Below are 24,358 nucleotides of genomic sequence, written 5' to 3'. Positions count from 1 at the left end.
TGAAGCCCGGGCCCCTCAGTGTGCGCCTGCGCAGTTCTCGCTGATCGGAGAGACGGAGACGGGGCTCGATCCTCCGCAGCGCGCAGCTTTCACCGGCGACAAACCGGAAAAAACACCGAGCACGAGCCAAATCCTCTCACGAGCATTTCATCGAACCTCTGGGGGAGCGCGGCGAGCGGGAGCCCGCCGGTGTGTCTGCTTGCACCTGGCGGCAGACGGCGGAGGCTCAGTCACTGTTAACGGAACCGCAGGCGGCTGCAGTCCGCTGAAAACGAGCTATTCTGCCCCGACCTCCGAGCTACCATCCGGGCTCCAACCAGCGCAAGGCTCCGGGATGCAAACACCAGATATTGGCCTGCTGCTGATGCTCCGACCTTCCAGATGTCCGAGCTGCACCTTCCAGCCTGAACCCAGAGATTAACGAACACGAGCTCACATCTGGAGACAAAGGATCATCTGGAGGACAAAAGAGGAATAACACATCATCCTCTGGAGAGCCAACCGGGAAACAGCATCCGGAGGATTAATGTAAACAAAGAGACCAACATCTGGAGGACAGACTCTCAGTGACAGGTGAGAGCCCGCGTCTCGTTCACGGTGATAAATGACAAATCCACAGTGCTGAGGACTTCCTGTTTCCTAAAGCAGAGGAAGCTCCCAAGCCGTTGCTGCTGCCCGGCTCATAAACTTTGTTTCTCTTTCTCACAGTTTGGATGTGACCAGGAGACGCTGTGAGGATGCGGACCCGTCTCCCCCTCCCACCGGTCCTGGTCCTGGTCCCGGTCCTGGTCCTGGTCCCGGTCCCGGTGCAGGCTCGCTCTGTGTCAGCAGGGCGCTCTGACACAAACATGGTGGTGGAGGAGTCTGTGAGCGCTACAGTGAATGCGACGGTGCTGGACGGGCGAGGAAACGCCATCCATGTGATTAGCAGCGATGACGGGAAGTATGGACAGAACTCCCCCAAGGTCGACACCAGGGGTGTGATCGTCGCACCTGCACCGCATCACGGAGGTATCTGAGCACACACACCTGTCACCTGCAGTGTCAGTAAAATGAATGCTGAGTGGACGTTTCCACATACTTCTGGTCAGAGTCAGCCCTCATTTGGTTATGTTTTGTAGGAAAATACATGGAAACACAGTAAATGAGGCAAAAACTTCATGTACTTTTGTAACGAGTTTGAAAGTGAATATTTGGTGTGAGCAGCTTCATCCTTCAGCTCTCTGAGCAGGATCTTCAGGAGAGGTTCTTCAAGGACATTCAAAGCTCTCTGGATGTTTCTGCCTTGTTGTGTCCTCTGTCAGGATGACCCCACAATGCTTCAGTGAAGTTTACAGTGATGCTGAGCTCCAGGCTATGGGGAGGCCCATCCATGACCGATACTGTTCATGGCACTTTTCATAATTCATGAGTTTATCAAAAATCTCCAACACCACTGACTGACCTGCAGCTGAAACCATGACCTCCACCGTGCCTCACAGATGGCTGCAGACAGTGGGAACACCTCCTGATCTCCTCGTACACACTGACCATGATGTGGATCCATCTGTCCAGCAGACCTGTTCCTCTGGTCTTCAGTCCAGTTCTCGTCATTTTCCCGTTTCCCTTCATTAAGAACGTCTTCCTGACAGCTGTCCATCACTGAGACATTTCTGATGAGGCTTCAGTGAACAGTCGACGATTGGCTGAAGGTCCAGATCATCTCTGAGCTCTCTGTTATTTTTTATAGACTAATAATATAATTTAAATCAGGTTCTTTGATCAAATGGGAGGACCAGCTGATCGAACACGAGCCGTGTTTTGTAGCTGGCTGTTATCAGAAGTTCATCCATTCATTGGATGTGGGTGTTCTGCCTCCACGGTGGAATAATTGTACAGCACACATTTTGGATTTTGGAGGCTTTCAAGCGTAAGGACTCTGTGCGACTGAGGCATGGTGGTGGTAGCTTCATGGTCTGGGCTGTCAGTGGTTCAGGTACAGGAGGAACACCTCAATATTCTCATCAACAGCTACTCGGTCGAAGCTTGGACACAGTTGGGTGTTCCAATAGGACGATGATCCCAGGCACACGTTTGGATAAAGAAGGCTAACGTTCAGCTTCTTAAGGGGGAGTGTAAGTGCACTTGGTTCTCAGCCACAAAGGTGGAGGGCAGACTCTGAGTTTGGCAGGGGTTCCTGGCTCAAGGAGTTCGGTCACTACAGGGGAACAGGAGATTGACAGAAGGAGTAATGTGGTGTGATGTGGATGCTGTACTGGTCTAAGGTGGTGCAGACTGAACTGGGTGTGAAGGTGTAGCTGTTTAGTTACCTCCCAGTGTATTAGGGCAGGGCGATATCGCTAAAAATGTTTATCGCAATATATATTTGAAAATTTGCGATAACTATATAACTGATGATATAATCGACGCGAGACAGAATACTTTACAACTCTGCAACCTTATTAGTGCAAAAAAACCCATCCATGTATTTTACTTAAACAAGCAGCTATTTTTATATAGAAATGTTATATAGAAATGTAACAGTGCAAATACAAATTCCTTGCTGACAGTTTAACCAAAAGGCACTTCCAGTGGAAACGGGCCGACATATCCTCAGCATAACCATGTAGAATATCCACAAAACTTAAGAAGAGGTTATACACACACAATACGGGAATATTATGTTGAAGCACAGTACGTATCACTCCGCGAGGCTCCTGCCTACGATAGCTGTAATGCTCCGACAAGCCGAGCGGTGCGGCTACGTAGCTTAGCAAAGTCGTACTAAAACATTTTTGAGCGCTGTGTACATAAAATCAGTTCGGTAATAACAACGGCCCGCTAGCATGCTCTACCAAAAATAGTGCTTTGCTGTGTATCTGATGGACGAAAGCTAAACCTGTTCCACACCACGGAAGTTGCAGCATTTTTACAAACAAATTATGGTTCATCTGTTTCATTCAACGATCCACTTTCGCTCTTCTCATTCTCCGCTAACATTTCATTTTCTGCCTAACATTACATCGGTATTACCGTGAATGGTATGATATGGCCCAGTCCAACAGTGTATGTCCCTACCCCCACCTGTCACCACCAGGTGAGTAGCGACCAAAATGCAGATATCAGAGATACAACAGCTTCCTCTGAAGGCTGTGTGCGCTTGAAGACAGGTGAGGAGTTTTCAGGTGCTGCTTGTCCACGCTGACAGGAAGCAATTTAAAAACACCCTCATTCAGCTGAACACAGGAAAAGAGGCCAAATGTAAAGGTAGCTCAGAGCCTCGGTATGAGCAACGCATCAAAGCTGTTCAGGAGAGAAAGAGAAAAGGTGGATGTGGCCTAACCCACTGATGGAGGATCCTGGAAGTTACTCTGATTATCTCTTTGTTTCAGAAAAAGTTGTGAGTTTAAGAGAAGCTGATTTGTTGTTTTCTTTGCCGTCAGAGTAATCAGCCAAATTCAGCGACACACACCAACATTCACTGTCAACAAAAACACACACACACACCATCCACTCCATCAGCTGCTCCCATGAACACTAGGAAGCAGCTGATGAAGTGGATTGTGCGTGTGTGTGTGTGTGTGTGTGTGTGTGTGTGTGTGTGTGTGTGTGTGTGTGTGTGTGTGTGTGTGTGTGCGTGCGTGTGCATGCATGTGTGTGTATGTGCACGTGTGTGTGAGACACTGCAGAGGTTTTCTGGCTGCTGAAGGTCGGAGAGTCTCTGCTCCGAAGTGTCAGATTACAGTCAGATGGTCCAAGGACACTGCAGCTGCTGGATGGAGCGCCAACACAGACACAGACTCACACACACAGACCTTCATGTCACTATAACTGTGACCAATCAGACGTGTAACAAAGTAAAATAACTGAGTTCAGTGTTTTTCCAGCTCAAACCACAGCAGCAGCTGAATGCAGCCGTTCCACAATAAAGACAATAACACAGTAGGGCTGGGCTATATCATACCGTTCACGGTAACACCGGTGTAATGTTGGGCAACGATAAGAAAATGAAATATCGCGATAGAATATGGGTAAAACGCGCATGCGCAGTGCCTTTGTTTACATACGCACATGACGGTGACGCAGAATGAGAAGAGTGAAAGCGGATCATTGAATGAAACGGATGAAGCAGAACTGGTTTGTAAAAATGCTGCAACTTCAGTGGTGTAGAACTGGTTTAGCTTTCATCCCTCAGATACACAACAAAGCACTATTTTTGGTAGCACATGCTAGCAGGCCGTCGTTATTACCGTGTTTGGAAAATACGGCACACTTAAAATTAATCCTTTGATTTTTCTGAAAATCTACAGTGTCCCTTATAATCCCGTGTGCCTTATGTATGAATTCTGGTTGTGTTTACTGACCTCGAAATGATTTTATGTACATGGCGCTCGAAAATCTGTCGCACCGCTTGATGGATTGTTGGAGCATTACGGCTATCGTAGGCAGGAGCCTGGCGAAGTGATACATACTGTGCTTCAACATAATATTACTGTATTGTGTGTGTATAACCTCTTTTTAAGTTTTGTGGATATTCTACATGGTTATGCTGAGGATATGTCGGCCGGTTTCCACTGGAAATGCCTTTTGGTTAAACTGTCAGCAAGGAATTTGCATTTGCACTGTTAAATTTTTATATAACTTTAATGCACTTAAAAAAGCTGCTTGTGTAAGTGAAAATATATTGATTTTTTTGGGGGGGGTTTGCACTAATAAAGTTGAGGAGTTGTAAAGTATTTTGTCTCGTGTCAATTATATTGTCAGTTATATCGTTATCGCAAATTTTCGAATGTATATCGTGATAAATATTTTTGGTCATATCGCCCTGCTCTATAACACAGAGAAAAGCATGTTGGAGCACCTGCTAGTGAAACCTGAGCTGAGTTCAAAGTTCACGGTACAGCTGCTGCACATCTCCTTGGTTCTGTTAAAATCAATGAGGTACTATAAGTGCTACAAAATGTCATCTTCTTGTCTGTCCATGTGTGTAAAGTCTGGTCAGCTGATTTAAACCAGCCTATAGCGTGCTCTGTCCCACGAGGACTGGACTCACACAGGTGGGCTGTCAGCTGACTCCCATGATCCTCTGCAGCAGGCCGACTTTCAGATTCACTCCTTTGAGGAGTTTCATGACATTCGATTCACGTAATCAACTCCCAGAAAATAAAAATAACTGAAAACCTTGGGAAAACCTCAAAAAGTCTGAAGTTGACCCAGCGGGGGTGGGGCACCACACGTGGGTCTGAGCCTACAGATCGGCTGATTTTTGTTGTTTTCATTATAGAGAACGATCAGCTTCACATGAACATCTGAAGTGATTGACCCGTAATGTGTCGACATGCCTGTTTTGGGGTTTCATGTGTTTTAACTGATGACACGCGGATCAGCAGCCAGCTTTGTTCTTGTTATTATTGTTTATGTATTGATTAATCTGAAGTCTCAGTGTTTTTATTGATCATCGTTGTTTGATCTGGGAAAATTCACTCGATTAAAGATGAGTTATTGATCGAATGTTGAGCAGCTCACCTTTGAGTCGTTTTAGTTACACTTCATTAAACTGACTTTGGTTTCCTCTCAGTGGTCGACCGGCAAGGATGCGACCCAAACACTCACTTCCTGGTCCCGCCCCGCAGTGTCCACTGGGTGGCGCTGATGCAGAGAGGTAACTGCACCTTTAAGGAGAAGATCTTGAAGGCAGCTGCGTACAACGCCACGGCCGTCCTCATCTACAACAACTCCCCAGAGTACACCGTCAAGATGGGACACGAAGGTCAGAGCGCTCACCGCACGAGCCAATCAGAGATGAGCGTTCACACACACAAGCATATTACTCATCTGAACAGGTGAAACGTTTACCTGAGTGTTTGCTTCACACTGCAAAGATGGACGTATTCTCCACCCTCTGGTTTGTGAAGCACCTCCACATTTAGTCGTGTGTGCAGAGCTATGAGCTAAAGCTAGCTAGCTTTGTTAAACTGGCATAGCTGCAGACAGAGCAGGGAAGTATCAAAGTATTTGTACTTCCTCACTGTACTTCTGCATATCTGTGCTTTACTTGAGTATTTATTTTTCAGATAACTTTTGACTTCTACTTCCTTCAAACTAAATGTTTCTATCACATCAACAAACATCAGCACACAAACTGTTTGTGTGCAGTTTGACTCATAATGTGTTGCAGCTGCAGATTTCACAGGAAGAGCTAACTTCACTCAGGGAAGAAAGACAGGAGAAGAAGAAGAGAGCTTAGAGTTAAAGGGAAGGATGCTCACTTACAGCTCTATATGATGGGATGTTATATTTCTGTCTTTTGTCCTGCAAAACAAACTGAGCTGACGTGTGAGTCAGAGGCTGCATGAAACTTTTCTGCAGTTTGGTGAATGACAAACGGCTTAGTTGGTGAATTTACAGTAAAGCTCCGTGTTGGACGGCACACAGTGGATGTGGTGATCAGAGTTAGCTTACATGAGTTTTAGCAGAGATGAAGCTAAGCTGATGATGCTTAGATTCAGTCATTAAATCCCACCATCATGCTAACTTTGTATAAACTGTGTACTGTTGGTGTGGGGACTGAAGCATTGGGTTACATCCTGTTCAGTTGTGTACATCCACAAAGAGCTGCAGCAGCAGGTCAGCTGGTCACAGCCTGGACATGATTATTGAGCCAGGCGTAGAGGCAAAGTAAAAGTATTTGAGTACAGATCTCGTACACTTTCACTTTGACTTCAACTTTTATCAGAGTATTTTGTAACACCAGTATCAGTACTTGTACTTCAGTACAGAATCGCCATACTTTTGGCTACAGAGACCAAAGAGCGGCAAAGCTTTAACGACTTACTGTGGTCCCCCTGGTGGACGTTAGAGGAACTGCAGGCTTTGGTGCTGGAGTGATGGCTTCACTTATCTGGAGCTGGTTGGTGTTGGCGTAGCCCTCCGCCCCCTCATCAGAGCGCGGCCATGTCTGCGTGTAAAAAAGACGCCATGGCGGCAACAAGGACGCTGGTGTCCAGGTGTCAGGGCGCCTACAGCGATATCAGCGAAACAAAATTTCTGCTGTTTGAGTTCATAGCTCAAGCTCGTGTGCCACAATGTGATGGCATGCTGGGGTCACTGATCCTAGCATATTGATTTATTGGTCGCAGGATGGACTCACATCAGAGTGTTTCTGTTCATTAAAGTCTGACACTGGTTTGTGCTGCAGCATCGTCCCTCAGAGATGTTCAGGTAAGTGACGACTGCCGGGCGGGGGGTGGAGTCGATGTTCAGTCTAAATATAGATCAACGTGTCATTCGAGGCTGAGGTCACTGTGACCTCACACTCTGTGTGTGGGACAGAGCGAGGTGATGATGGGGAGAAACATCAGCACGAAGAGATCAACAGACAAAGAAACAAATTACAAAGCTGATGTCCAATTAGAGTTTCAGAAAACACAAACAGGAAGTACTCCATGTTAAGAACAGATTATTTATCTCGATTGTTGGGTGGTGTAAAAATAAATTAGACCCAACCGTGCTGGTCACGTGTGCACTGAGCTGATCGGCGTGATGCGTGCTGCCTTCTGAACGTCCTGGTCTTTTGTATGAGCTTAGATTTCAGCTGGTCTGAGATCAGGGTTTACAGTGTTATGTTGGGCTGATTCGATAATCTGACCTGGAGTCTGGGTTTAACAAACATCGAGCAGTTTTTAACAGAAGAACTGCGACGCCGTGTTTAAATGATCTGAAGCGTCTGAGCAGAGACCGTCACCAGAGTAACTGCTGTGTTTAAGCGCTCATGATACACATGCTTTTGTTTTTGCAAACACTTTTAAACTTGTAATGTGTGGTCAACCCATTAAAGCCAGTATACCCAGTACACTTTACTGTATGACTGTTAACACGGCGTCCCCGTCCCTGCTGCCATCCTGTTTCTGATTCTGTTTGCAGGCACGGGTGACATCGTGGCGGTGATGATCACAGAGGCATACGGTAAAGAGATCCTGGCCCACCTTGAGCGGAACATGACGGTTCTGGTCTCCGTGGTTGTTGGTCAGCGCGGGCCCACCAAGAACATCAACCGAGGCTCGCTGGTCTTCGTCTCCATCTCCTTCATCATCCTCATGATCATTTCGTCAGCTTGGCTCATCTTTCACTTCATCCAGAAGATCCGCTACACGAGCACTCGCGACCGCAGCCAGGTAACACGTTAGCCGCGGGCTGATGCTACATTCAGGTACCAGAGTCTGTGATATCCGCTGATGTGAGTGTTGTCCTCCTCCTCCTGTGAAGACTCTGAGCTTCCAGGATTTCTGCTCCTGAGCGGAGAGAGAAGCACTGTCTGATAAACAGTCTGTCGGGCTCTTCAGCAATCGATCGCCCTGATCTCACTCAGTCCAGCTGGAGAAACCTTCTTCAGACACTTCCTGTTGTCACTTTGAGATCCTTCCTTCACCTCATCAGTATTTCCTGCGATGATCAATCAGCCCTCTGAAGGGTTAACTTTCTTCTTTACTGTATTTCTGTACCAGCTGACCGCCCCTCTTCTCATGTTCTGCTCCCCCGATGTTCTCCTGGGACTTTTGTTCATATAGTTTGATTCGTTTTCCACCTCCAACATGGCCCTGCCTGCCATGTTGGTGTTTCCAAACCGGAGCCGTGTTTGTTTGGAGACCAGCAGTTTCCTTCACGGTGTGCTTCATGAAAGCATTCTTCATTTGACACACATTTACAGCTGTTACTCAGATGTTCTTCTTTTTTGGTGTTTCCTGCCTCATCTTTCACTGGCCCTTTGTTCTTCAAAGGGCCAGTGAAAGTCAGTCTTTCTGTAGAAGAGCAGACTCTGAGTCCAGGTAGCTTCAGAAGAACACATTTGCTCAGAGGTTCACTGACTGACTTGGTAAAGATGAAGTTTGTTTAGTCGTGTGACTCTGATCAGAACACATTTCACAAAGAATCAAAACCCAAATCCTGGAAATGTTTGTGACTCTAACACTCTGTCCTCTCACTCTGTCAGCATCGTCTTGGAGATGCAGCGAAGAAAGCCATCGGAAAGCTGAAGACGAGGACGGTGAAAAAAGGAGACAAGGTGAGCACATGTGTTGGCTGTTTCTCCTTCACATGTGATGTAGGACCCGTGAATGAGGTTCCGAAACCCAGAAGGTTAAATTTACGTGAGCTTTCAGGCAGCGAGTGACTGCCTCTGCAGAGCTGTAATACATGGAAAGAGAGCTGATGGAGCAGAACTGTCTGAAAAAGGTTTTTGCTCGATGAAGTTTCCACCTCACTCGTTCATAGACAATGAGCTCAGCGTCTGGATCCTTCACATCCTCGTTCTTTGAATGCAGCATGTGAACATCTGGTTTCCTCACAGCCGTTTGGTTAACGTGTCGCTGACGTTCAGATGAAAGAGCAATGATGTTGTTCAGAGGAGAAACATAAATCAGAAAGACTTCTAACTGCGAGCCACTATCACAGAGGTAGGGAACGTTAGTCCTCGAGAGCGGGTGTCCTGCAGGTTTTAGATCTCACCCTGGGTCAGCACACCTGAATCACATGATTAGTTCATTACCAGGCCTCTGGAGAACTTCAACACATGTTGAGGAGGTCATTTAGTCATTTAAGCCAGCTGTGTTGGATCAATGACACATCTAAAACCTGCAGGAAACAGCCCTCGAGGCCTGGAGTTCCCCACCCCTGCACTATCAGAACCAGCAGAGACAACATCACAGCAAAGCTCTGACCTGTTTCCTGTGTGTGTGTGTGTGTGTGTGTGTGTGTGTGTGTGTGTGTGTGTGTGTGTGTAGGACACAGAGTCAAACCACTGTGCAGTGTGTATCGAAGTGTACCAGCTGAACGATGTGGTTCGAATCCTGCCCTGCAAGTGAGTCTGACCTTGTTGCTGCAGGCTCTCCAGTCTCAGACCAGTCTGGCTCTGTAATTAAAAGTGTTTTATGAACTCTTCCTCGTTCTGTCTGCTATGTCTAATGTCGTGCTGATAACACGTAGCATGATGTTTTTTGATAACACGCCTGTGTCTTTGCAGACACGTCTTTCATAAAGCGTGCGTGGACCCCTGGCTGAAGGAGCACTGCACCTGCCCCATGTGCAAACTGAACATCCTCAAAGCTCTCGGCATCACAGTGAGTCCTCGCTGACACATGGGCATGTTTGACACACAAAAACAGAGACACCCAGATGTGTTGTAATCCAAACCAGCGTTCACACCAGGCTGACGTGCCCTCACCGTACACCAAGCTTGGCTAACGTGAGAAACTGGGTCTGTTGCGGATGGTTACAGCTGAACTCGGTATTATTTCGATGTCTTTCTGCTGATAGGGTAGATTTTACAGTGAGGTAACAGAAATGTGAGTTAGGTAAAGAGACCAACATTTCCTCACTGTTTGCATTTATGTGCATTTTTCTATTAAATGTTAAAGACTTTTAACTTTATCCACGTTTTGCTTGTAGTTGAATGACTTTGTCTGCATTTCTGAGCTCTTTGTCTTGTTCACGGAGACAGTTCTGGGCTTGAACATTAAGGTCAATGTCTGAGGTGGAAATGTGAAGGATAGCAGATGTGTGATCGTCACTGTTTCATCACTGAGAAAGTTTTTCTCCAAAGAGAGTTAATGTCTCCTGACGTGTGGACAGTTCTCCTCTCTGGGACAAAAAAATAAAAACAGCACCAGTCTTCAGCATTGCTGATTTTTAGATTTGACATTTTGAACACCTGCCAGTTTGTCCCGTTCCAGCCTCCGACTCTACAAACACACCTGCATGATCACGTTCCTCCCTGCAGTCCTTTCACTGAGTGCATTGCTGCCAGCTCCTCACAGTCTTGAGCTCTTTGGTTATCCCTCACGTGGGCGGCGTCACAGACATCGCAGCTCTCGTCCAGAGCTAGCGTCCGCTTTATTTTTCAGCTGGAGCTCCAGATCTCCTGCAGTGTCATCAGTCCACCTGAAGAGGCACGATCTAAAATGCTTCTTTTTAACATGACAGAGTCCACCGAACGCTCTTTGATAAACTCTGAGAATAACCTGTTGTTCTTTTAAGAAAAGATAAAGCTGGTCCAGACTGCTCCATGTGAAGCTGCAGTTTTGGTAGCAAAGGTTCAGTTTTCCATTCCTGCTTTGCTTCGATTAAGTTCTTGTGATTCACTGCGTTGAACCAATATTCAGACTGTAGCAATCTGCTGTCTGCACACAGCGTTACTTCACTGAATACCTACTGTCTCATCAAAAACTCTAAATTCATCTTTGTAGGCTGACAAATATCGTGCGCATTTACAGTAAAGCTGTATTCATGAGCAAACGTAAATATTTTTATTGTAAAAAGCACATTGCTTTTAAAAGCATCAAAGTTGTGATGCTTTGTCCAATAAAACTGCAAAAAACAGTAAGCCTTTCTCTAACTGAAATGGGACAAACTGCATATGTGCACGTTTATTTATCCCACTCATCAGCTACAACAGGAAGTCAGGAGAGTCGAAATGACATTTGGATTGAAGAAGAGCAACGTGGTTTTGTTTTTTTGTTTTTTATCCTTTTAGGGGTATTTGAGAGTGTACAATAGCTTTTCCAACCAGCCCATGTGTGTTTTGTGGGCTTTGAGAATGCGTTTGACCGCATCTCTTGCTACACTCTGTGATGTTGTTTCAGGAATTTGGGGTATCCGGCTTGTTATTACAGGCCACTAAGTCCCTGTACAACCGTAGCAAGACTTTGGTTTGCACTGTCAATTATAACTCAGACTTGTTAAGTATCTGAAGTGTAAAGAAGGAGATGATGGATGGATGATGGATGGATGGTAGAACACTGGAATTCGTGCATTTGTCTGTTTTAGTTTGATCAATTATAGGAAATATTCTTGCTTAAATATGTATTTAGACACAGAACTTTTCCCTTTGTTAAGCCCTGGAAATAAAAGTGCAGGCTGCATCAATGATGCAACGCGGTGTTTCTGAAGAAGAAAATTTCCATCTATAAGACATCAGGTGTGTCTGAATTATACCTGGGAGTGACTGCCTCTGTCTGTCCTCAGACCAGTGTTCCCTGTGTGGACAGCGTTGTGTTGGATGTGGATCGCCTCGGTGCCAGTCAGGCACCTGGCAACCAGAGGGCGCCCCTTAGTGACAGCAACCAGCCATCCATCAGCCTGGAGCCACTCAGCCCCACCCATTCTGAGGCCACGCCCAGAACACCTGCCGATATCACTATCGCCGTGACCAGTAAGTGACACGACAACATCTGTAATTCACTGTCACTGCAAATAAATGTTCTAGGCAAGTAAAAGACAACTTCATGTGGATGTAGAGCAACAAGTTTACAGTGCAACTGAGCAACGTTATCCAGCAACCAAAGTAAAACTGAAAAGTAAAGAGTTATGCGTCTGCATCTGCTGCTGAGTGAATTAACTCTGATGGACGTTCTTCTGTCCTTCCAGGCGGCGGTCGCTTCTTCAGCAGGAACTCCATGTCTCCTCGCAGCGTCGTCTGTGAGATGGAGCTTCCGGATATACAGGCTTCGCTCGACCTCTACGATGACAACAAGTCCTGAGACTGGTTGTCATGGTTACTGCCCTCCAGCAACAACACCATTCCAGTTGCTGAGAGATGTAGGACATTTTATGGACACAGGAAGTCTTCATATAGTGTTTCCTGTTTCAGGGGCGTGCGGGCGGGGGGGGGGGGGCGTTGAATCTGATCTTTAACCATCATTTATTCTACCAGATTTTCTACAAACTGAACACATCCGGGTCTGAATCTGGGTCTCGATCCTGGTCTGGATCCCACTCTTGAATTAGAGATTCTCGTGTTTGTTTGTTTTTTCCTAGTAGAGGGAAACTAGAAGACGTGGAAGCAAACAAATCAGCCTGAACTGAACCAGAGCACCTGAATCCAGACTTCCTGCCCACGTCTCTGTGTTCAGGCATAGCTCTGGCTGACTGATGGTGACATCATTAACAGGCTCCTGAACCCTGTAAAGACCTGGACCTGGACCACAACTTTTTCTTGTTTGTAAGTGCTGAATGAGATCTGTAGTCCTCTGTGTCCCTGGACAGAACAAGAGCCAGATGAAATTCTGGACCCGGATCTGAACCTGAACACTAGACCTGGACCCTAAACAATCATGTGGACTTTAATAGTGTTAACTATTAACTCCCTGTAGCAAAAAAATAATTAAAGAAAAATTTAATAATGATCCAGTTTGTCTGTAGATCAAGCGATGTTATATTAAAGGACTGATCCACCACTTCAGGAAACCTCCCAGTGGGTGTGGCGTTCCTCAGGAAACCGTTCTGGGTCTTCTGTCCTCAGATTTAAAGAACAACGCAGCATTTTCAGAAACCTCACGTTCCCGTCTCAGAGATGGGTAAAGATGAGGAATTTAATTCAATCCAACCTATGATGTTAGCATAGTTTAGCACAGAGGCTGAAGCCGAGGGGAAACTGTTAGCCTGCTGTAGACCGTGACACACTAAATCTAACGTGGACACCGAACACTTCTAAGAAGTTGGAGGTTTTCATTATTTTTCAACTATAATGTGATGCACATACTGTTTAGTCACTATTAATACGGGTACATCAGTCATCCTGATCAACAGTAAGCAGGCTGCTGAGCTGCTAACTAATACTAACAAATGCTGATCATTGCTAACATGTCTGTACAGTAAAGACTGGGGGTCCTGAAGTGAGGGACTGCTCCGTTAATGTGTATTAAACAGCTTCTGAATTACTCATTCTGTTATTCTAACAATAATAATAATCAGTATATAAACAGCATAATACAATCTGTAACCTGACTGATCGATCAGTATTATCTCTGAAGTGACCTGAAGTCCTGCAGGACGCTCAGCTGCTAACTGTCTCTCTGTCTTTGTCTCTTTGTTTCATGGTGGTGGTGATGAAGAAGGACGTGGCGCTTTTAGTTCACTGTGTCTGTACTGCCTCAGCATTAAATGTCATCAAAGTGTCTTCAACATGCAAAGTTTCTGTTTCTTTGTGGCCAACTGAGCCAACCTGAAGAACCTGCTAAAAAGAGTAATCTGCATCAGAGATGGGGTGTATATAAAAAGAGCCGTGCTACTGGTCAGATAATGTCATTAAAGGATAGCCGGAGGGTTAAAAATGCTCCAACAGCACAAACACGGTCCAGATGTCCGGTTTGGGGCCTAAAATTAGCAGAGTTTAACCATCCACCTGTCACTCAACAAGGCCACGCCCCTAATATTGCCTTATTACAATTTAAACAGGTGAGTTCTAAAAACATACGAAAATGTACGCAGACAGCTACATAATGAAAGGACGTGATCGCATGTTAATCAGAATCAATACTTTATTGATCCTTCGGGGAAATAATTTTTTGTTACAGTGCTCCATTATAAACAAACATTAACAAAGACAGACAATACACTAACTAAGAATAGCACCATATATACAGGTATATGTACATAAAAGTCACTTATTAATAAATAGCTGAAAAAGAACAAGTGCAAGAAGGGTGTAGCTGTTGCACTAAACAGTGTGTTAGGTGGAGGAGTTGTACAGGGAGCCAAAGGCAGGAATGATTTCCTGTGTCGTTCAGTGGTGCATTATGGGTAATCTCAGTCTCTCACTGAACGTGCTCCTGTGACTGACCAGCATGTCATGGAGTGGGTGGGAGGTGTTATCCAACATTGTCTTTATCTTGGACAACATCCGCCTCTCCGACACCACCTTGAGGGAGTCCAGCTCCATCCCCACAACATTGCTGGCCTTACGGATTAGTTTATCGAGTCTGTTGGCATCTGCGACCCTCAGCCTGGTCCCCCAGCATGCAACAGCATAGAGGATCGCACTGGCCACAACAGACTCGTAGAAAATCCTGAGCATTTTCTGGCAGATGTTGAAGGACCTCAGTCGCCTCAAAAAATAGAGACAACTCTGGCCCTTCCTGTAAAGTGCTATGGTGTTTGTAGCCCAGTCCAGTTTATTGTCAATGTGTACTCCAAGGTATTTATAGTCCTCCACAATGTCAACACTGACCCCCTGGATTGAGCTGCAGATGATTCTGCTCACGTGACAAAGGAGTCGACCACAGCCCGGTACTCTTTCTCATCATCCCTGCTGATGCATCCAACCACCGCAGAGTCATCAGAAAACTTCTGAAGATGGAGGTCTCTGTGCAGTGGCTGAAGTCTGTGGTGTATAGGGTGAAGACGAAGGGAGAGGACAGTCCCCTGTGGTGCCCCTATGCTGCTGATTACCTTGTCAGACACACACTGTGGGAGACGTACATATTGTGGTCTTCCTGTTAGGTAATCAACAATCCAGGACACCAGAGAAGCATCCACCTGCATCGCTGTTAACTTATCACCCAGGAGGGTCGGCCTGATGGTGTTGAAAGCACTAGAAAAGTCAAAAAACATGACCCTCACAGTGCTCGCAGGTCAGTGCCACGGGCCTGTAATCCTGGGAGCCACTGGGACGTGGCATCTTTGGAATAGGGACGAGGCATGATGTCTTCCACATCACTAGCACCCTCTGCAGACTCAAAGAAAGACATGCAAGAGTAGTTGCAGACAAATATAACCCTTTAACATGTTCCAGTGAAACATGGAAAACAGCTTAATGTTGTTTTGTAGCTCCTTCAAGTTATAGGCAGGAAAGCTTTTCCCAGTTCAGTGTGAAAAACAAGTTAATGTTAAAGTGTCCTGTAACCTGATTGTAAGTATTCTGCTTTAAAAACAGTCAAAGCAGGCAGCCTGTGCAGCTGAGCCTGGAAATAGAGTCAGCTGTCAGGAATCATAATGCACTGTGATACACAGAATCAAAAGGCTTCAATGTGGATGTAGAAGCATATGAACAATCAACCATGAAAGATTTATCTATGAACTATAAGCCTGATAGTTTCAGTCACCTAAAATATCATGCACTTTTTTATATCACCGTTCACAATAAGTAAACAGGTGATGAGGGAAATGATCTTTTGTGCTGTCTTAACTACACTCTGAAGCCTCGCTCTGTCCTCCTTAGTGCAGCTGCTGTACCATACTGTGCTACAGTAGGTTAGCAGGCTCTCAATGAACGAGGGGTAGAAGGTCAGCAGCAGGTTGGAATTCAGCTTGTACTTCCTGAGGACCATCAGGAAGTGCAGCTGCTGTTGGGCCTTCTTGACGACCGCTGAAATGTTGTCTGTCCAGGAGATGTCAGCAGAGATGAGGACACCAAGGAACCGGAAGGCGTGGACCCTCTCCACACACTCCCCGTTGATGTAAAGGGGGGCTAAGTCAGTGCTGTACCTCCTGAAGTCGACAATGGTTTTGTTAGTGTTCAGTGTCAGGTTGTTCTCCGAACACCAGGATGCCAACTTCAGGACTTCCTCTCTGTAGGCTGCCTCGTCTCCCTTTAAGATGAGTCTGACTACTGTGGTGTCATCAGCAAACTTGATGATGAGAATGTTGTTGTGGGTCGAACTGCAGTCATGGGTGTAGAGAGAATACAGGAGGAGGCTCACCACACAGCCCTGTGGGGAGCCGGTGCTCAGTGTGCGAGTGGAGGAGAAATAAGGGCCGAGGCTTACAGTCTGGAGCCGGTTTGTGAGAAAGTCCTTTATCCAGGCACATGTGAGAGGAAGGAGGCCAAGAGTGACCAGTTTGGTGATGAGGATGTCCAGGATGATTGTATTGAAGGCTGAGCTGTAGTCCACAAAAAGCATTTGGACGTAGCTCTGCCACCTCTCTAGGTGACTCAGCACAGAGTGGAGGGCTGTGGCGATGGCGTCTTCTGTGGATCTGTTTGCGCGGTATGCTAGAGTGACCAACCGTCCTCTTTTTCCTGGACATGTCCACTTTTCATGTTCTGTCCGGGGCTTTCGGGGGGATTTTCGAGACTGATGAAAATGTCCGGGTTTTCCTATAGGCCTACATATGTATGATGTCATCTCCAAGCTGCTGCTTTCCAAGTCACTTTCTGCACTCGCAGACGGGACAGACAGCGTGCAGCAAAGCCCCTGGTGATGTTTAAAAGATGCCAAAGTGCAACTGCAGCTTTTCAGACAAACTGCAAAAGAAATTTCCCTCGTATCGTCCCAGTACTGGTAATTTTTCTCATACAGATGAGGCCTTGTTTCGGTACCCTTATTTAATTCCAGAGGTTTTTAAGTTGGGGGTTTTTTTTGCCCTTGTTGACTTGTAAAAGCCTATATGACATTTTTTATATCACCATTCATTAACTGCACAGAGAAGGCCTCATTTAAATATGTTAAAAATTTCTTTAAGTAAACATTATTGAAGTTCTTCAGTACTGGGCCAGGTGTCCTCTTCTTTGGAAATCAAAATATGGTCACCCTATGGTATGCAAACTGGTGGGGTCGAATTCTGGGGGGAGGAAATCCTTGATGTGCTGAAGGACTAGTCCAGGGGTCGGCAACTTTCGGCTCCGGAGCCACTTGCGGCTCTTTAGTCTTTATACTGCGGCTCCGTGGTTTGGAAAAATAAATTGTAAAAGTATTTAGCTGCATGAGGGCCACAGAGCGCTAATCGTTCAGGCTGGAGACTTTTTTGGCACTGGGATGATTGTGGCTGATTTTAGACAGGATGGGATCAAATCAAATCTAAATTTATTTATATAGCACATATTAAAAACAACAAAGTTGACCATAGTACTTCCCAGTCAGTAAAAGCATAAGACAATTAAAACAAAACAATAAGAAAACATAGCAAGAAACAATAGGTGACAACACAACAAGCCAGATAACAGCCAACTAGTTAGAATCAAAAGCCAAAGTAAAAAGAGGTTTTATAATGGGATTTAAAAGACTGGATAGACTCAGCGGTACGAATATGAACAGGGAGGTTATTCCGGAGTCTAGGTGCCACAGTTGCAAAGGCCCGGTCACCTCTCAACTTCAGTCAAGACCTTGGATGTACTAGGAGCATCTGATTGGACGACCTTAGTGCTCTATTGGGATTGTACAAATGGAGAAGTGAAACTTTCTAGATCCTGGTGTTCAAATATGCCCCAGTCTGTCTGTGTGAAGCGGTCCTGTGATTTGAAGAGAGCATTTCCAGGTTGTAATGGTCTTTGTGGTGGGCCTGACACTGCGTCTGAGGGGGGTGTAAGGCTGGGAGAGCAGGAATGGTAAATGGTAAATGGTCTGTATTTGTATAGCGCTTTACTTGGTCCTAAGGACCCCAAAGCGCTTTACACTATACACAATCATCCACCCATTCACACACACATTCACACACTGGAGGGAGAGGTAGTTGGACTGACCGAGGTGGGGGGAGGGGTATGGCTCTATGCATGCTTGATGTTGGAGTAAACATGGTCTAGAGTGTTCTCTCCTCTGGTGGGACATTCGACATGCTAATAGAACTTTGGGAGCACAGGCTTTACGTCGGCCTTAGTAAAGTCACCTGCAATTATGTGAACGCAGTCTGGGTAGGCCCGCCGCTGTTAACATGCTGGGAACTGATCTGATCTTTAGGCAGAGGTGCATGTATTTATCTGACACAACGCCTCTGACACGGTCCCTAAATACTGGAGCTCCTAAGTTCACGTGTGGGATCATGTAACCTATCACATGACTGTGGGGAAAGCTAGAACGTGGCTTTGTTCGGCTTTTTCTAAATTACATTTTCTTCTGCTGAAATGTAAACTTTAAGCGGTGTTTTTGTAAAATACACTCACAGCCCCTAACGCTGACAAAACAGCGCCCCCTGTTGTTTTTCGCTTTAACGTTTTATAAACTGCAGACATGTAAACGTCATGACGCAGCGGGCGCAGGGGGAGTGGCCTAACACCCGGTAGTAAAGTGCAGTCATCAGACTGAGTGAAAACAACAACATCAGCTCGATGTTTGCGTGACTCTCGCGGAAGCTTCAGCACCTTTTTCCTGCCGTTTCCCCGGGGGAGAGACAGCCCTCGCACGCCGACACTCCGGCCTCTGTCCCGCTGACTCCCCGGCCTGTGTTCCCCTGAGTCCCCGGAGGAGGGCCTTCGGCAGCGGGCAGAAATGTGGATCCACCCGGAGGAGGTGCTGCTGGCCGGGGCTCTGTGGGTGTCCGAGCGGGCGAACCCGTTCTTCGTCCTGCAGAGGAGGAGGGGGCACGGCCGCGGAGGGGGGCTCTCCGGTGAGCTGGTATTTCAAACATTAGTTCTGCGGCAGATGGAATAATCGATTAGTGATCGATAAGCTGAAACTTGAAGATCCGGGGGTGTTTGCTGTTTTGTACGGAAGCGTAGAGCTGCCACCCAGGCAAAAGAAAAATACAAGTGTATCACGTTATAACGTGAAAGGTTTATTGTTCTAACAAGATACTTTTCCTGTTTGTACAACATACTATCATGTTTGTACAATATAATATTTATATTGTACGAACGTGATAATTATGTATATTGTAATAACGTGATATTATGTTGTTCAAACGTGAAAAGTATCTTGTTAGAACAATAAACCTTTCACGTTATAACGTGATACACTTGTATTTTTCTTTTGCCTGGGTGGCAGCTCTACGCTTCCGTAGTTTTGTGAGTAGGTGATCTGCACGAGCAAAGATGGAGGCAAAGTTTGTAAATGGCCTGTATTTGTATAGCGCTTTTTTAGTCCCTAAGGACCCCAAAGCGCTTTACACAACCAGTCATCCACCCATTCACACACTGGTGATGGCAAGCTACATTGTAGCCACAGCCACCCTGGGGCGCACTGACAGAGGCGAGGCTGCCGGACACTGGCGCCACCGGGCCCTCTGACCACCACCAGCAGGCAACGGGTGAAGTGTCTTGCCCAAGGACACAACGACCGAGACTGTCCAAGCCGGGGCTCGAACCGGCAACCTTCCGATTACAAGGCGAACTCCCAACTCTTGAGCCACGATCGCCCGTGTCTACAGGGTAAAAATGCGGTTTGAACTTTAGCACACATCAGCAAATTTCCACGTGATTGAACGTGATGCTGTGCAGCTAACCCTAACCCGGAGATCACCGTTAGCTCACACAGTGCTGTAAAATAACTGCCCGTCTGCCGTACCAACATGGCTGCTGAGTGACCTGCACACTCAGCCCACATGCTGCTGTCTGTTAGATTTAACTGTGTGGATGTGTCTGAGGTGGAGCTCCTGCAGATTGTGTTCATTCATGCTGTGCAGAAAGTGACTTGCAGTTCGAAAACCAGCTGACAGGAAGTATGATTCATGGTCTGACCGCAGGATGCAAGAAAGGTCCTCAGGGGTCAGCTGACAGGAGTGTTTACTGTCCCGGTAATCGAGTTTGTTGGGTTGAAAGGTCATAGTGTTTTTAAAGGAGTGGGGGTGGACAGGTGGGAGGCCTGTTCAGCATATCACAGGTGTCTCATGAATTGTTCATAAGTGGCTGAAAGCATGGAGATGAAATGGGAAGATGAGCAGAGATGCAGCGAAACAAGAACATATACAGGGCTGGGGTGGCGGGTCGTTTCATCATCGCAGCAACGTGAGGAAGAAGGCCCACTGTCCAAGTGAAGGGTAAAGAGAAGAATCCGTCAGCTTCAGGAACAGAAAGGTTAGAGTTTAAAAGGGCTGAGCAGCTGTGGTTCAGCCTGCAGGACGACGAGGAGGAGGTCTCACTGATGCTGCCACAGGGAGGTGCAGCAAAGCTTCACATGGAGCCAGAACATGGAGGAACAATCAGAGGTGAAGACCACACAGCAGCAGAGACCCACCCTGAGCTGAGGTGTGTGTGTGCTCAGTGTGGAGAGGATCCTCCATGATGATCTTAATGTTGCAATTGGTTTAATTTGTAAATGAAAAGAATCTGTGGTCGGGGGCGCTGGTTTGACAAGGCTGCAGTAACGCCCAAGACGACCTGGGGCAGGTGATCAGGGAGAACAGGTGTGTCGCCCTGCACTGTATGTGTAGCTGGCTCAATGGGAGACAATGCTCTCATAGAACGATGAATTCATATGCACGGTATAACTAATTAAAAATTTTGAGAGTTTTTCAAAATTACGTTCAGCTGGTGGACGTGTACATGAGGTCACCACTGAAATGCTGAAACGATGTGTCAGAGTAATGACCTGGATGCTGCTGGGAGTTGGTTTAAGTCATTAAATGAATTATTTAATAGGTTTTCAGGTGCGAGTCCACCTGGGGAACCAGAGCAATCAGGGCCAGCGATTGTAGCACCATAACAGTTTGACAGAGGATCAATCAGGTGTGACTTGCACTTGTAGTTAAATCGCAGAGGGAACCATGATGTTAGACTAGAGATGTCTTTCAGCTCTGTGACTGTCTCTGAAACTCGGACCGACTCGGCTCTGACGTGTCCGAGCTCTGCCTTCAACAGCTGTTCAGTCAGAACAGAACAAATAACTGTCTCCCAAAATCAGAACCATGAAGGTCTGGAACAAGAAATGCTCTCTGATATGGTCCAAGTCCAGAACACCTTCAATCCAAACACTGATCAGATCCAGATAACTGCCCAAGTTGCTTCACCTGTCTGTCTCTGTGCAGGTCTCCTGGTTGGGACTCTGGATGTGGTTCTGGACTCCAGTGCCCGGGTAGCACCATACAGGATCCTGCTGCAGACTGCGGACTCTCAGATCTACTGGAACATAGCTTGTGGTGAGTGGACCTCGTCGAGCTACGACCGTGAATGCAGAAAATGTCATTTCTGGTCATGTTTACAGGTAAACGTGTAGAAACACAAAGGCGGGAGTCATAAAGCAGAGCGGCGCTCCGATGCAATGCGCTCGGGTTGATGCTTCCAGCAGTTTAACTTGCGGCCTTCGACCGCTGCTGTTAAAGATCTCTAACATAAGAAGTTGCTCGTCATTTTGGTGTGACAGTCACCATCCCAGAGGTGAGGAGACTTTCTGAGCCAGCTCACCTGCTGCAGAGCTTTTTCAGTCCAGTTTTATTTAAGAAGTGTGAAATCTCAGTAACAGCTGCCTGGAAAAAGCTTCATATTGTGAGGTAAGAACTCCACAATAGCTCGACGATTAACAGGTGTATTTTCCCCAAAGCTCCTGTTGGCTGGTCTGTTCCCATGTTGGCTTCAAAAGCATGTTTGTTTGTGGTGTCAGTGCTGCCGTCACACTGTCACATGAACGCCGAGCTCAGTGATCACTGCCTCTGAGAGCCTCCAAAGAGTTCTGATGCATGAACCTCTTATAATGACCTGGAGGTCACAGTGGACTGTGACCTCAAACAGATGGAGAACATTTTGTCCTCAGTCTGCACAAAATATCTGCTGCCGTCGCTCGAAAGACCTCTGACTGGTGAGGGGGAGGATGTGACCTCTAACAGAAACTCACAAGTTCATCGTCACTGAGGTCGACACCATGGGCTGAGGATGTCTCCTGTCCAAAGATTGCCCAGATTATCCTTAACTTGATGATATCATAGTGGCTGTAAGCATGTTGGTTAATTTAGGTTAACATAACCGTGACTCTGTGGTCCAGCTCCACTTTACCAGCTCGGGCTAAGATCTAAATCATTTCACAGATTTGTAGTTACCTGGTTAGCTCACCTGCAGCGTTCCTGGTGGACGGCGCTAATCTAAGAAGCTAATATGAATTTCACTGAAGAAAAGGTCGTCGGCTTTCATTTGTAGTTTGCGTTCTTTGTTTTTGCGTAATGACATCACAGGCACTGATTGGCTGATTGTGTCAGGTGTGTAACATCTAATTGTGTCGTGTGAGAGGAGCCACCTGGTTAAACCCTCAGCTGTGTCTTGCAGGTTCATCTAGGAAAGAGATCACTGAGCACTGGGATTGGCTGGAAGCCAATCTCCTCCAGACCATCTCCATCTTTGACAACGACGAAGACATCACCACCTTCGTCAAAGGAAAGATCTCTGTATGTCACCTCCTATTTGTTCAGACTGTCTGTTTTTTGCTGTGTGCTGCTGCTGAGTGATGTCACTTCCTGCAGGGCATCATCGCGGAGGAGAACCGGTTAAAGCCCGGAGAGGAGCACGAGGAGGACAGCGGGAAGTTTCGGGAGGCAGAGTTGAAGATGAGGAAGCTGTTTGGCATGCCTGAGGAGGAGAAGCTGGTGAATTATTACTCCTGCAGCTACTGGAAGGGCCGAGTGCCACGACAGGGCTGGCTCTACCTGTCCGTCAACCACCTGTGCTTCTACTCCTTCCTGCTTGGAAAGGAAGGTACGAGCAGCCAATCACAGGCCAGCATTTAGTCTTGTTTTTACACTGAATGCTTTGTTGCTTAAAGCTCAAGGAGAGAGCTCAGACATAAAACAGCTGGATCATATACACCTGACTGAACAGCAGAGACCAAAGTTAGAGGATAAAGTACTCCTTTTTCTTCTCTTGTTGATGATCATGACGTGAAGGAATCGATTCTGTGGGCGTGTTTTACCAAGATTTGATATAAAACAACCAGGGCAGAACGTTTGAGTTGGTTCAGATAGATCATAAAAACGACTGCATCCACAGGAAGTGCTAAGGTTTGTGTCTTGTGTGGCTTCAGGTCTTACTCAGAATCAAGGTTCTTGCACATTCTTTCTTTGTGTGAGGTTGGTTTGAGCTCATTCTTGCCTCCATCTCGCCCACACTTTGATATCTGGACCTGGTTTCTTTGATTTTATCAGCTGTAGCTTTGTCCCCAGAGGTCTTCCAGGTTCTCTTGGGTTTGGATCAGGACTCTGGGTCAGCTGTGAGGATTATGTTGTAAAATAACTGTGTGAAGGAACGGACCCTGCTTCAGAGTAAGACCTGAAGCCACGGGCGACCGTGGATCAGGGGATTGGGAATCGCATCTGTAACCGGAAGGTTGCCGGTTCGATCCCTGGGCTCTCTGTCCTGGTCGTTGTGTCCTTGGGCAAGACACTTTACCCTACTTGCCTACTGGTGTTGGCCAGAGGGGCCGATGGCGTGATATGGCAGCCTCGCTTCTGTCAGTCTGCCCCAGGGCAGCTGTGGCTACAACCGTAGCTTGCCTCCACCAGTGTGTGAATGTGAGAGTGAATGAATAGTGGCATTGTAAAGCGCTTTGGGTGCCTTGAAAAGCGCTATATAAATCCAATCCATTATTATTATTATTATTATTATTATAAGACACAAACCTCAGCACTTCCTGTGGGTGCAGTCGTTTTTATGATCTATCTGGACCAACTCAAACATTCCGCCCTCACTGAAGGTTCTCCTCACATCATATGTTCCCCAGCCTTTCTGGTCGTTCTCTTGATCGTAGAACGGGTCAGTGCAGAACATACACGCATCCGTTCATTTCCTATCTTTTTTTATGCTTGTGTGCGTTTGAGTCACGGCGGCAGCAGCCTAAGAAAAGTTTTCCAGTCCTGCCTCTCCCTGGCCACTTCCTCTCTCTTATCCAGGGGGACACCGAGATGTTCCCAGGCAGGGGTGGTCCTGGCCTGTTTGGTGCCCTGGGCGAACACTTTCTCTATGCCATGAGTCCCACTC

General features: G+C 46.6%; 2 protein-coding genes across 3 annotated transcripts in view; both read left to right on the top strand.

Annotated features, from left to right (window-relative positions):
* Positions 1-12: 12 nt before the first annotated feature.
* rnf130 (ring finger protein 130) lies at positions 13-12,624 on the top strand. The gene is made up of 9 exons (XM_086305265.1): positions 13-573; positions 709-1,011; positions 5,558-5,749; positions 7,903-8,153; positions 8,969-9,040; positions 9,759-9,835; positions 9,998-10,094; positions 11,998-12,184; positions 12,400-12,624. Exons 2-9 carry the CDS (start codon positions 738-740, stop codon positions 12,510-12,512), a joined length of 1,263 nt encoding a protein of 420 aa, XP_086161391.1. The 5' UTR covers positions 13-573; positions 709-737; the 3' UTR covers positions 12,513-12,624.
* Positions 12,625-18,727: 6,103 nt separating this feature from the next.
* The window catches only part of tbc1d9b (TBC1 domain family member 9b), a 31,063-nt gene continuing 25,432 nt past the window's right edge, over positions 18,728-24,358 (top strand). For both annotated transcript variants that reach the window (XM_086305258.1, XM_086305255.1), the window contains exons 1-4: positions 18,728-19,071; positions 21,427-21,537; positions 22,655-22,773; positions 22,849-23,080. In XM_086305258.1, the coding sequence (XP_086161384.1) occupies positions 18,954-19,071; positions 21,427-21,537; positions 22,655-22,773; positions 22,849-23,080 (580 nt within the window). In that variant the 5' untranslated portion in view covers positions 18,728-18,953. The remainder of the gene's footprint in view (positions 19,072-21,426; positions 21,538-22,654; positions 22,774-22,848; positions 23,081-24,358) is intronic.

Source organism: Aulonocara sp. 'chitande type north' Nkhata Bay, linkage group LG2, assembly GCF_057382095.1.
Source record: "Aulonocara sp. 'chitande type north' Nkhata Bay isolate Kocher_YH1m ecotype deep benthic linkage group LG2, A_spYH_male_GT1.1, whole genome shotgun sequence".
NCBI lineage: Eukaryota > Metazoa > Chordata > Actinopteri > Cichliformes > Cichlidae > Aulonocara > Aulonocara sp. 'chitande type north' Nkhata Bay.
The sequence above is the reverse complement of the archived record's forward strand: the minus strand, read 5'-3'. Positions and strand labels throughout refer to the sequence as shown.